The sequence below is a fragment of the Oncorhynchus mykiss genome, chromosome 15 (assembly GCF_057628025.1).
Source record: "Oncorhynchus mykiss isolate SJ-2025 chromosome 15, ASM5762802v1, whole genome shotgun sequence".
Taxonomy (NCBI): Eukaryota; Metazoa; Chordata; class Actinopteri; order Salmoniformes; family Salmonidae; genus Oncorhynchus; species Oncorhynchus mykiss.
Window position 1 is genome coordinate 52,935,944 of NC_143036.1, and position 12,821 is coordinate 52,948,764.

General features: G+C 42.6%; 1 protein-coding gene across 1 annotated transcript; it reads right to left on the reverse strand.

The window, feature by feature from the left end:
- Window positions 1–3,519: 3,519 nt before the first annotated feature.
- On the reverse strand, window positions 3,520–5,929 carry LOC110490229 (galactose-specific lectin nattectin). The gene is made up of 7 exons (XM_021563498.2): window positions 5,817–5,929; window positions 5,647–5,716; window positions 5,365–5,424; window positions 5,007–5,140; window positions 4,331–4,465; window positions 3,958–4,096; window positions 3,520–3,824 (listed from the first exon to the last, which is right to left on the reverse strand). The coding sequence occupies exons 2-7, from the start codon at window positions 5,702–5,704 to the stop codon at window positions 3,757–3,759; spliced, it is 594 nt and encodes a 197-aa protein (XP_021419173.2). The 5' UTR covers window positions 5,705–5,716; window positions 5,817–5,929; the 3' UTR covers window positions 3,520–3,756.
- Between the last annotated feature and the right edge of the window lie 6,892 nt (window positions 5,930–12,821).

Consider the following 12,821-nt stretch of genomic DNA (forward strand, 5'->3'; position numbering starts at 1 on the left):
TTTTCACAGCTGTGGGCAACTGATTCACCGCCCTCCATCCTTCCATTCAGGCCTGGCCCACATCACAAGCCAGCAGTGAGGCTACAATCAAACAAGCAGTGGGGGCCTCTTGGGGAGCACTGATGCCCAGGAATGAGCTAATGTGCTCCAATGATGAAGCATGGGTAAATCTGGGAAATAAACCAGTTTTCTGCATCATTTAGGTCTGGGTCTGCCTGGTATCTTAACCCATACCGTTCACACTGGATATACCTCAAAATTCCATGTGTTATTTAATAGTTTTGATGACTTTGTCATTGACCAATGTTTGAAAGACTGCAGGTGAGTTGTTATACAATGTAGAAAATAGTAAAAATAAAGAAAAAACATTGAATGAGTAGGTGTGTCCAAACTTTTGACTGGTACTGTACGTCAGAATGTAAACCAAACTAGTTGCAACTGGTGTTCCTGTGACATAAGGATGGACCCAGGTGCAGAGAAGAGACCAGATGAGGAATCAGTGGTTAAGGATAAACATACTTTCCTGAGGAACAGTAGCCGCAGGATCACAGTACACTTAGGGGGAACCAACAACTAAGTCTCGAAAAATCACTCAGGAACCAACCGACCACCCACAGTAAACAATTCTAGCTTCTGCAAAGGACAACAGAAAACACACCTCTTTTAACAGGGAAATCATGAGTGAATTGGACACACCTGAGTGTCGTTAATGTCTCTAGGACGGTCTCTGCCGCCCTCTGGTGACTGGTGGAATTCCACGCTCCATCAGAGGTAATATTTTGGTATAATTCTGGAGATTCCCATGGGCAGGACTAATCAAGTGTACTCTATGTGGGCTACCAATATAATCAAATCAAATCAAATACAATTTTATTTGTCACATACACATGGTTAGCAGATGTTAATGTGAGTGTAGCGAAATGCTTGTGCTTCTAGTTCCGACAATGCAGTAATAACCAACAAGTGATCTAACTAACAATTCCAAAACTACTGTCTTATACACAGTGTAAGGGGATAAAGAATATGTACATAAAGATATATGGATGAGTGATGGTACAGAGCAGCATAGGCAAGATGCAGTAGATGGTATCGAGTACAGTATATACATATGAGATGAGTATGTAAACAAAGTGGCATAGTTAAAGTGGCTAGTGACACATGTATTACATAAGGATGCAGTAGATGATATATAGAGTACAGTATATATGTATACATATGAGATGAATAATGTAGGGTATGTAAACATTATATTAGGTAGCATTGTTTAAAGTGGCTAGTGATATATTTTACATCATTTCCCATCAATTCCCATTATTAAAGTGGCTGGAGTTGAGTCAGTGTGTTGGCAGCAGCCACTCAATGTTAGTGATGGCTGTTTAACAGTCTGATGACCTTGAGATAGAAGCTGTTTTTCAGTCTCTCGGTCCCTGCTTTGATGCACCTGTACTGACCTCGCCTTCTGGATGATAGCGGGGTGAACAGGCAGTGGCTCGGGTGGTTGTTGTCATTGATGATCTTTATGGCCTTCCTGTAACATCGGGTGGTGTAGGTGTCCTGGAGGGCAGGTAGTTTGCCCCCGGTGATGCGTTGTGCAGACCTCACTACCCTCTGGAGAGCCTTACGGTTGAGGGCGGTGCAGTTGCCATACCAGGCGGTGATACAGCCCGCCAGGATGCTCTCGATTGTGCATCTGTAGAAGTTTGTGAGTGCTTTTGGTGACAAGCCAAATTTCTTCAGCCTCCTGAGGTTGAAGAGGCGCTGCTGCGCCTTCTTCACGATGCTGACTGTGTGAGTGGACCAATTCAGTTTGTCTGTGATGTGTATGCCGAGGAACTTAAAACTTACTACCCTCTCCACTACTGTTCCATCGATGTGGATAGGGGGGTGTTCCCTCTGCTGTTTCCTGAAGTCCACAATCATCTCCTTAGTTTTGTTGACATTGAGTGTGAGGTTATTTTCCTGACACCACAGTCCAAGGGCCCTCATCTCCTCCCTGTAGGCCGTCTCGTCGTTGTTGGTAATCAAGCCTACCACTGTTGTGTCGTCCGGCAAACTTGATGATTGAGTTGGAGGCGTGCATGGCCACGCAGTCGTGGGTGAACAAGGAGTACAGGAGAGGGCTCAGAACGCACCCTTGTGGGGACCCAGTGTTGAGGATCAGCGGGGTGGAGATGTTGTTGCCTACCCTCACCACCTGGGGTCAGGAAGTCCAGTACCCAGTTGCACAGGGCGGGGTCGAGACCCAGGGTCTCGAGCTTGATGACGAGCTTGGAGGGTACTATGGTGTTGAATGCCGAGCTGTAGTCGATGAACATCATTCTCACATAGGTATTCCTCTTGTCCAGATGGGTTAGGGCAGTGTGCAGTGTGGTTGAGATTGCATCGTCTGTGGACCTATTTGGGCGGTTAGCAAATTGGAGTGGGTCTAGGGTGTCAGGTAGGGTGAAGGTGATATGGTCCTTGACTAGTCTCTCAAAGCACTTCATGATGACGGAAGTGAGTGCTACGGGGCGGTAGTCGTTTAGCTCAGTTACCTTAGCTTTCTATATGTACTTGCGTGCAAGCAGGCATGCACTCTGTCATATATGTAATATTTTGTCTCAGCAGAAATGTCATACTGTAGTAGTCAAATCTCTAGTGAACGGTGTGTAGGCCTCTACCTACACGCATGCAAGCATACATACAGGCATCTCTTGAGACAACACCCACATGATTATGACACACAACATCAACCCATGTAGCTACGAAACACTGCAGGGTACAGTATTCTGCACTACCATGATGCGTTTTCCATTTGTTATTCCCCCTCCCCCATAGCATGGTTGCCATCCATGCCCTACTTTACGGTGCAGTAAACAGGTATGTCTCCAGCCAGCTACAGTCTGAGTGCATGGCAGGGAGGTGGAGCACCCCTCGTCTCCATAACCCACTCTCCACCACGCAGCCAGACGGAGAGCACTTAAGTCATATCAGCTGCCTCTTTAGGGGGGCGAGTGGATTTGACGGCAGGGATGCAGGGAGGGGTGTCTGGCACGCTGGTTGGCTTTGTGTGTTTGAGGAACTCCTGTAGCAAATGTGCATTTTTTTCATTCTTCCATGCAGCCCAGATCTGGCCTAGCCTCAGCCCGGAGTAAAATGCATCTGAACTCGACTGTGGCAGCTGAGCTCATTACAGTCCTCGAAACCCACAAGGCTGACAGGCCAGTTAGCTCCCAGAGTTACTCTTAATCTAATCAGCCGTTTCAACATCATATTTTTCATAGTAAGTGTATTTGGCCAGCTATACAGCAATATCTAGCATCCAACACCATCCTTGGTTAAAAGAATCCCATATGCCGAGAGCCTAACTAAAGGGTAGATTCTGTCATTGCAAAGGGGTGCTTGAAATCAATGGCGTACATGCATATACATACTAATACATTGTTTCATGAGGGTGCTTCTGCAAAGGCAACACCCTCCCTGGAGCCACCCATGAGAATTATCTGGGGGGTTTTGCCAAAATTACCACTGAACAGGAAATATTACAGACTGACTTTATTGAAGAATCCCATCACCTGAGAGCCTCTCAGATAATATAGAATTTCTAAAATGTATTACTACAAGTGCTTTTCAAGACACCCAAAGTCACTTTACATAATTAGCAATAATCATCAAGATAAGGCAATAGAATCTCATTAAAATCAGCAAAAATCTAAAAGTACACTAAACATGAGGGGAGTAACGTTAGAACATGAATTCTCTCCCAGTCGGTAGATATTACAGCTTTCTGGAACACATGAATGGACGTTTCGTCCAGCAGGGTGAATCATTCTGCCCGAAGTCATCTGGGAAAGAGGGTAATATTTTTGTTTAAATGTAGCGAAAAAAGGAACACATTACCTTTAAAATGTATTTTTACATCTATCAAAATCTTTGATGAATAACGTGAGGGAGAGTGCTCTGGTGACAGCATCGTACCTCCATAGTTCATCTCCATACAATGCTCACGGCCATTCGTGTTGTCGTTCCCAGCAACATGGATGTAGTTATCGGGTTGCCCCTTGCCCCAGTTCTGGTAGCTAAACCTGGACCCATCACTCCACAGCCAAAGACCCTCCTAAAGAGCATACAAGCAGATGTGTAACCAGCAGACACTATACATTATATAAAAATGATTTAACCACGTTTTGAAGCGACAGTGTTTGTTTACAATTACATTGTTTACAAACAATGGAGTAAAACAAGCTTATATTTCGGGTAAGGCACCACTAGGCATTTATAATTATATTCTAAATGAATCAATGCATCTTACTGTATAGGTTTCAGGAGTGTTAAACAGAGTGTTTCTGACCTTGATGGCATCGTTGGCTCCAATCCAGGTGCGCTGGGCTCCGTTGGCACTACTTAGGATGACTGACTGAAGGAAGTTATACTGAGAGAGGCTGTGTACTGACGCCAGGTTACCTCCCAATAGCAAACAGTAATGCTGAAGAGAGACAGAGAGAGAGAATCACACAAAGGTAGAATATTTTACATTTTTATAACCTTTATTTTGACAGGTAAGTCATACTGAGACTGGGATTTCTTTTACAGATGAGCCCTGCATCAATACTATAAAACACCTACAATATACATTATAAAACATATGAACAACAGACACATTTATCCACATAGATGTCTCCAATATTTACTCTGAACTGACAAAGTGGGACCAGGACATGTAATTTTAGAGAGCTCCGTCAGGTGTTCCACATGAAGAGCACAAACAAACTAAATGCAGCTTTATCCAACTCTGTGGAGACCTTAGGGGCCTCCAGTGTTATCCAAGTCTGGGACTGGGTTTGGTTATTTGGAAGTTTAAATTGAATTAATAATGATAGATATATGGGAAGTTTCTGCATGAGTATCTAAATATAAAGAGAAGGAATAGCATGTCAAGTTTTAGTTTAGCAACCCTGTTAAACACACTAATCCTATGATGTTTAGAATTAGTAAATCTGGCCCTAAATATGGACATTTACAGGTACCTCTGCCTCTGGCCATTTGGCCATGATGGGGACGTAGTGATAGCAGTGTGTCCCATATCTGTGCCAACCAGGTGGGCATGATGAACTCCTGGTTTGTAGTCCCCCTTTCTCCTTCGCTCCCATCTCCTCAGACTCTGTAGGGGGGGGAGAGATATCATGCAGTATCATGATGAAATTATTAGTTCCGACAACACAATCTGAGTGGTCAAAAGTGCGTTCCAACAGTGATGTTACTGAACACTGCACCACAGCTATCTGTGCATTATCAGTCCATTAACATTAGCAAACCAACACAATATTATAGCTTTCTGCAGGTTTCAGAAATCCTGTTGATATGGGATTGAAGAAGGCATTTTACCGATTGGCAGGTTGCGTATCAGGTTCTCAATAATTTGATTCTCTGTGTCATTCAGATCCCCTACAACAAAGAGAGACAAAAACAGAGGAAAGATTCATACTCATGTTCTCTTTAAAGTGTAGAATGATATAATCAAACTGCATCTGATGAGTGAACAGGTAATCAAACCATTGATAAGAATACCTCTACTACCTACACATCATTAAACACCTCTTATCTGCGCTGTAAATAAAAGGAGTACACTTAAAATATGCTGGAAACTATGAGGTGTATCTCTCTTACTTGCATCACCCAGAGTAAAGGCAGCGCTGAGAAGCAGAAATATGGTCAACATCGTCATGGTGATACTTTCCTGAGAAAAATAGAGAGAAAGAGAGATAGAGACTTAAGACAAATTCAGCATCAGACTGAGTACTTTAGAACGTAGGCGGAGGTGACTATAGTGGACTTACCTGATGTATAAGGAATCTCTGGTAGGTTCTGTTCTGTTTTAGAAAGGGGAGCAGCTATATACACCTGACCACAAGGAAGTAACTATAGTTTATCAATAGTTAACTCATATATTATCCATTTCCTTCTCATGGTGAGTTTATCAATCAAAAAGAGGAGCAAAGTACAGAGAGAGATCTGTACTTTGCTCATATACAGTGCATTCCACATTTTGTTACATTGCAGCCTAATTCTAAAATGGATTTAATAGTTTTTTTCCCCCTCATCAATCTACACACAATACCCCATAATTACAAAGCAGAAACTGAAATGTACATAAGTATTCAGACCATTTAGTCAGTACTTTGTTGAAGCACCTTTTGGCAGCGATTACAGTCTCGAGTCTTCTTGGATATAACGCTACAAGCTTGGCACACCTGTATTTGGGGACTTTTTCCCATTCTCCTCTGCAGATCGTCTCAAGCTGTCAGGTTGGATGGGGAGTGTTGCTGCATAGCTATTTTCAGGTCTCTCCAGAGAGGTTTGATTGCGTTCAAATCCAGGCTCCGGCTGGGCCACTCAAGGTCATTCATAGACAAACCTGCATTGTCTTGGCCGTGTGCTTAAGGTCATGTTGGAAGTTGAACCTTCATCCCAGTCTGAGGTCCTGAGCGCTCTGCTCTCTATACTTTGCTCCGTTCATCTTTCCCTCGATCCTGACTAGTCTCCCAGTCCCTGCCGCTGAAAAACATCCCGACAGCATGATGCTTCCACCACGCTTCACCGTAGGGATGGTGCCAGGTTTCCTCCAGACTCCATTTTTTTTTATTTAATCAATTTTAGAATAAGGCTGTAACATAGTAAAATGTGGGAAAAGGGAAGGGGTCTGAATACCTTCAGATTGCACTGTATACCAGTGGTGGAAAAAGTACTCATTTGTTATACTTGTGTAAAAGTCAAGATACCTTAATTGAAAATTGCTCAAGTGAAAGTCACCCGATGAAATACTACTTGAGTAAAAGTATTTCATTTTAAATAAACTTAAGTATCAAAAGTATAAATCATTGCAAATTCCTTATATTAAACAAACCAGACAGCACAATATTTTTTTTTTTTTACGGATAGCCAGGGGCACACTCCAACATTCAGATATAATTTATAAACGAAGCATTTGTGTTTAGTGAGTCCATCAGATCCGAGACCGTAGGGATGTTCTCTTGAAGTGTGTGAATTGGACCATTTCCCTGTCAGGGATAATGTATGCAGTAAAAAGTACATTATTTCCTTCAGGAATGTAGTGAAGTAAAAGTAAAAGTTGTCAAATATTAATAGTAAAATTAAGTACACATACTGAAAAAAACTACTTTAGTACTTTAAAATAATTTTACTTAATTAAGTACTTTACACCACTGCTGTGTACCTTGTTCAGTGTACCTTGTTGTCTGGCAGAAGAAGGGAAGGTTGGGTTCCTGGAAGGAAGGAACCTATAAATAAGTCTAGGTGATTGGTTATATTCTGTTCATAAACCTGGCTAGGTCAGCTGTTTAGTTGTTTTGTTACATTACAGGATGAATAACAACATTGAAACCATCACTGGTGAATCTCTGGGCTTCCTCGTGTGATGTTGATGTTGATGATGTGAAGAAGAAGGTCATCTGCACCACTCTCAATGACAGAGGCTAATGCAGTATCCTGTAACGATTACAGCTTACTGGAATGAGTACTGTGCTCAACAATGCTTGAATATTTTGTGTTATTCAGAAACACTCTTGGCACTACTTCTGTATGGTACAATGTATCGGTGAAGTATGAAAATGTATCACTACACACAGCGATGTAGGAAATAGTTCTGGATTTGAATGTAGTTTTTTACATTTTTAGAGATAATTCCTCAGTAACGACATTTCAAAGCCACAGTAACGTCAACTGTCTTTTTTGGGCTGAAAAGTTGGAGCAGTTGTCGTGGAATATTCGAATCAAGTGAGAGACTGTCATATCTTCAAACAATCATCTTTATTTAATATTGATTCATTATTGCAATAATGAAACCATCGACCCCACACTCCGAAGTGCTTCTAATCATACATAGTATACAGCAGGCCTGAGCAACTCCAGTCCTCGGGGGACTGATTGGTGTCACACTTTTGCCCCAGCCCCAGCTAACACAATGGAATTGCCCAGGCCTGGTATACACGGTCTTTATATAGCATTCTTCAAAATTCTTATTTATGGCTGTCTCCACCTCTCCCATGTAGATTGGGGCACCATAAACCAACCTGGGTTCATCCTGTCATTTATCTGCACAGGGGGTGTTATTTTACTGCTCCAGGATAAGTTTCCTAGATGCAAGGATTAGAACAAACAATGAGATGTTTGTTCAATTCCTTCACGCTCTCTCGAGTCGCACGCACGCACGCACGCACGCACGCACGCACGCACGCACGCACGCACGCACACACACACACACACACACACACACACACACACACACACACACACACACACACACACACACACACACACACACACCTTATCTATGAATGTCAAGCCGGAGACATAGGTCTAATCACTAATCATAGAATGGAATGTGTCTAAAGTGTTTTATCACCAAGGCATCACTTAATCAGTTGCCAGCCCAAACTTCAAAAGATTTCTCTCGGTTCACTCAGAATGAAGAGAGAGTTCTAAGAAACCTATTCTATTGCCTGAAAACAACTATTCGGTACAAAACAGTATCATAACATAATCTTGTAATTTGTTTTACCCCTTTTTTCCCCAATTTCGTGGTATCCAATTGGTAGTTACAGTCTTGTCCCATCGCTGAACCTCCCGTACGGACTCGGGAGAGGCGAAGGTCGAGAGCCGTGTGTCCTCGAAACACAACCCAGCTAAGTCACATTGCCCACTTAACCCGGAAGCCAGCCGCACCAATGTGTCAGAGGAAACACTGTGCACCTGTCGACCTTGTCAGCGTGCATGCGCCCAGCCCACCACAGGAGTCGCTAGAGCACAATGGGACAAGGACATCCCAGCCGGCCAAAGCCTCCCCTAACCCGGACAACGCTGGGTTTATTGTGCGCCGCCACATGGGTCTCCAGCTGCGACCGAGCCTGGACTCAAACCAGGATCTCTAGTGGCACAGCTTTCACTGAGATGCAGTGGCTTAGACCACTGCGCGACTTGGAGGCTATAATCTTGTAATTTTGCTAACATACGGTCCTGCATCGAATGAATCAATAATCTCATCCCATTACTCCAGCAGCCAGTCAGGCCTATTTCCAGCCAGAGAGAAGAGAGACATTGATTACATTTACCTCGCAACAAGCAGAATAGGAAAGAGTGGAATGAGCTCATGGTCAAACGGTACTGCATGATGGTTCATATTGCAACAATGCAACAGCTTGGAAACATAATGAATGAGACTACGAATAATGATGTGTACTTCACCTGATGGTGGAGACATGTTTAAATGAAGACAGTGAGTCATTTCATACAGGTGTGTTGCTGTCTAGCAGTGAAATAAGATTCCTAGAATAAGTTTTACCTATGGCCTCCTACTGTGAGCTATGTCAATGTTTTGGTTCTTCCAAGCACGCTTCTTTCAAGTGACTTCATTCACGGTTACAAAAGCATGATATACAGCTAATTAATGCTCGAATACAGTCTGGATAACACTGTCGTGACGTGACTATCATTAATGTGATGACTGCTAATCATTGTATAATTACCTACCAAGTTTAATTATTACTCGATTAAATTAATCATGTAAAATTCTGTCTCAGCCACCAGTATTTATGCTGCAGTAGTTTGTGTCGGGGAGGTAGGGTCAGTCTGTTATAGCTCTTGTCTTATCCGGTGTCCTGTGTGAATGTAAGTATGCCCTCTCTAATTCTCTCTCTCTCAGAGGACCTGAGCCCTAGGACCATGCCTCAGGACTACCTGGCCTGATGACTATTTGCTGTCCCCAGTCCACCTGGTTGTGCTGCTGCTCCAGTTTCAACTGTTCTGCCTGCGGCTATGGAACCCTGACCTGTTCACCAGACATGCTACCTTTTCCCAGACCTGCCATTTTCTACTCTCTCTCTCTACCGCACATGCTGTCTCTAACTCTGAATGATCGGCTATGAAAAGCTAACTGACATTTACTCCTGAGGTGCTGACCTGTTGCACCCTCTACAACCACTGTGATTATTAGTATTTGACCCTGCTGGTCATCTATGAACATTTGAACATCTTGGCCATGTTCTGTTATAATCTCCACCCGGCACAGCCAGAAGAGGTCTGGCCACACCTCATAGCCTGGTTCCCCTCTAGGTTTCTTCCTAGGTTCTGGCCTTTCTAGGGAGTTTTTCCTAGCCACTGTGCTTCTACACCTGCATTGCTTGCTGTTTGGGTTTTTAGGCTGAGTTTCTGTGCAGCACTTTGTGACGTCAGCTGATGTAAGAAGGGCTTTATAAATAAACGTGATTGATTGATTGACAATTAACTCATTAGGAATTTGGGGCACCACGGGAAAAGTTTATTTAATGAGTTAACATTTCCCGAATTAACTCAAGAATATCTCGATATTATACCAGTCATCAATTAATAATTTCCTCATATCAGTTTCATTCTGAATGTCATTGACTTCAAAAATTTGCATGAACCCCAACCTAAGTGATGAATCAGCAATTCACTTTGGCTTAATTATTTATTTACTAACTAAATAATCACACAGAAATACACACAGAAATACACACACACACACACACATGGCATAGGTTATTGATTACTCACATAATGCAATGAAAACAGTCCCTAGTGGACTAACCCGATATGACGGCTTGTTACACAATGGAAAGGAGGTGGGGAAAGATAAAAAGGTGGATAGACAAAGAGTGGACTTATCGTGCATACATTTGGAATCTATGCTCACCGTAAATATGAATATTTAGTACCTTAATAAGCGCTCATTTGGATTAGAAATGCAACATATATTTACACATAGATGTCTTTCTCTGTCGTCTCTGTTGAAACAACTCGATCTGTCTATGGGGAGTAGTTTGATGTAAGTCTCTGGTTGTCTACCAGAGGTCACAATGTCCATCTTTAGTTGTAGGCTTCTTTTGTTCTGGAGTGTTCTTAGAATGAATACTTCAGGTGTACCATACGGTGGTGAGAGGGATCTGTCTTCCCACCCGTCTAGGATCAAATGTCCTAGACTACTTTACATGCAGAGCTGCAGACGGTGCATGTTTTGGTCTAGTCTTCACATTCTTCACTCGTCAAGAGTTTCAGAGGGTCTTACCATGTCAACGTGTGGACCACGTCCTCACATTCTCTGGTCTGTATATAAATTCTCAACGTGTCCTTTTAAGCACTCTGGCCTTGGAAGGCGGTTCCAGCATGTGGACACAAACTCTGACCTCATTGGGGGCGTGGCTTAGTTAGTGTGCAACAGACATGAACAACCATTATCTCAGAAGACTAAACTCACATTTCTATATTTTCAAACAAAGTTTAATTGTTCTTTATATTGTATGAACATCCTATGGGGTGGAAGCTTGTTTCCTTGCTAAGCTACAGTATTTCTGTTATAGTCTTATCATTTTAATGACATCACAAAATACATATTAATTTTTCATATTCCTTCCCTCATCATCCCCAACCTTTGGATGTTGAAATGTATTGTCCCAGTGTCTGTTGTTTGATGTTGAAGTTATTAGGCAAGAGTCTCTCTCTACACACACCATATTCATTTGTTCAACGCTGCAGGGCAAGAGAGAGAAAGTTAACGACCGGTGTTAAGTCATAAAACCGGCCCAACTTCCCTTTAAAACCGGCGCCTTTGATCCCCACTAAGGAGAGAGAGAGTAATGGCACCACTCACACACATAATTTTGCCTGAGGAAGGCCCTAAGAATTGTCACTCCAGCCACACTAGTCAGACTGTTCTCTCTGCTACCGCACGGCAAGCGGTACCAGAACGAGTCTAGGTCCAAGAGGCTTCTAAACAGCTTCTACCCCCAAGCTATAAGACTCCTGAACATCTAATTAAATGGCTACCCAGACTATTTGCGTTGCCCCTTCCCATACCCTCTTTTACACCTCTGATACTCTGTTATTATCTATGCATAGTCTCTTTAATAACTCTACCTACATGTATGTACATATTACCTAAACTAACCGGTGCCCCCACACATTGACTCTGTACCAGTACCCCCCTGTTATTTTATTTTACTGTGGCTCTTTAATTACTTGTTACTTTTATTTCTTACTCTGTATTTATTTTTAAACTGCATTGTTGGTTAGGGGCTCGTAAGTAAGCATTTCACTGTAAGGTCTACTACACCTGTTGTATTCGGCCCATGTGACTAATCAAATTTGATTTGATTTGTATTAGGAAAACATTTTCTTGTGAATGTCCACCACAACGTGTTGAGGAAAGGGGGACTAAAGTGAAGTGAAAGCTTTGTGTCCAGCTAGACTCCCCGGTGAGAGAGAGAACGGAAAGCTTTTTACTGCAGCATAGGACAATTATTCCTACATCAGTCCGGACTTCTAGGTTCCCAAACCCAATATTTGCAGCCAACACTAACATTTATACAGCGAGGGTCTATATTTGCTCAATGTCTGTAAACCATGCCATATTAATGTCTGGAATTGGAACGGATGGCTAGGCTATTTCATGATTTGTCTCTATGTATCCTCCTCTTTCTCCTCTCTCTACCCATCCTATCCTCTCAAACCACCACTGAGAGACAAGCAATTATGTAGAGGCGATTTGGCCCCAATTGAACCCATCGACTCTGCTTTCCAAACTAAACTGAGTGACTCTTTTAATCTCTGGGGTAAACTTCCCGTTTCAATGTCCAGGTAGATACCAGAATGTTGCTGAGCTGCACAGGGTTTTTACAAAATGCAATTCATTTCAATAGATAAGTGACCAGCACATGTACACAACTTTTCACATATTCACTTTATTATTCCAGCATAATCTGAGATGAGGCATCACAATGGTTCAAATCAGGACAACGAAGACATAGCGA

Excerpts from the sequence above, each read along its gene's own strand:
- LOC110490229 (XM_021563498.2), bottom strand. The coding sequence starts at position 5,704 with ATGACGATGTTGACCATATTTCTGCTTCTCAGCGCTGCCTTTACTCTG. Across the intron at positions 4,097-4,330 it reads GAGCCAACGATGCCATCAAG|GAGGGTCTTTGGCTGTGGAG; the intron begins GTCAGAAACACT and ends TATGCTCTTTAG. Across the intron at positions 3,825-3,957 it reads TATGGAGATGAACTATGGAG|ATGACTTCGGGCAGAATGAT; the intron begins GTACGATGCTGT and ends CCTCTTTCCCAG.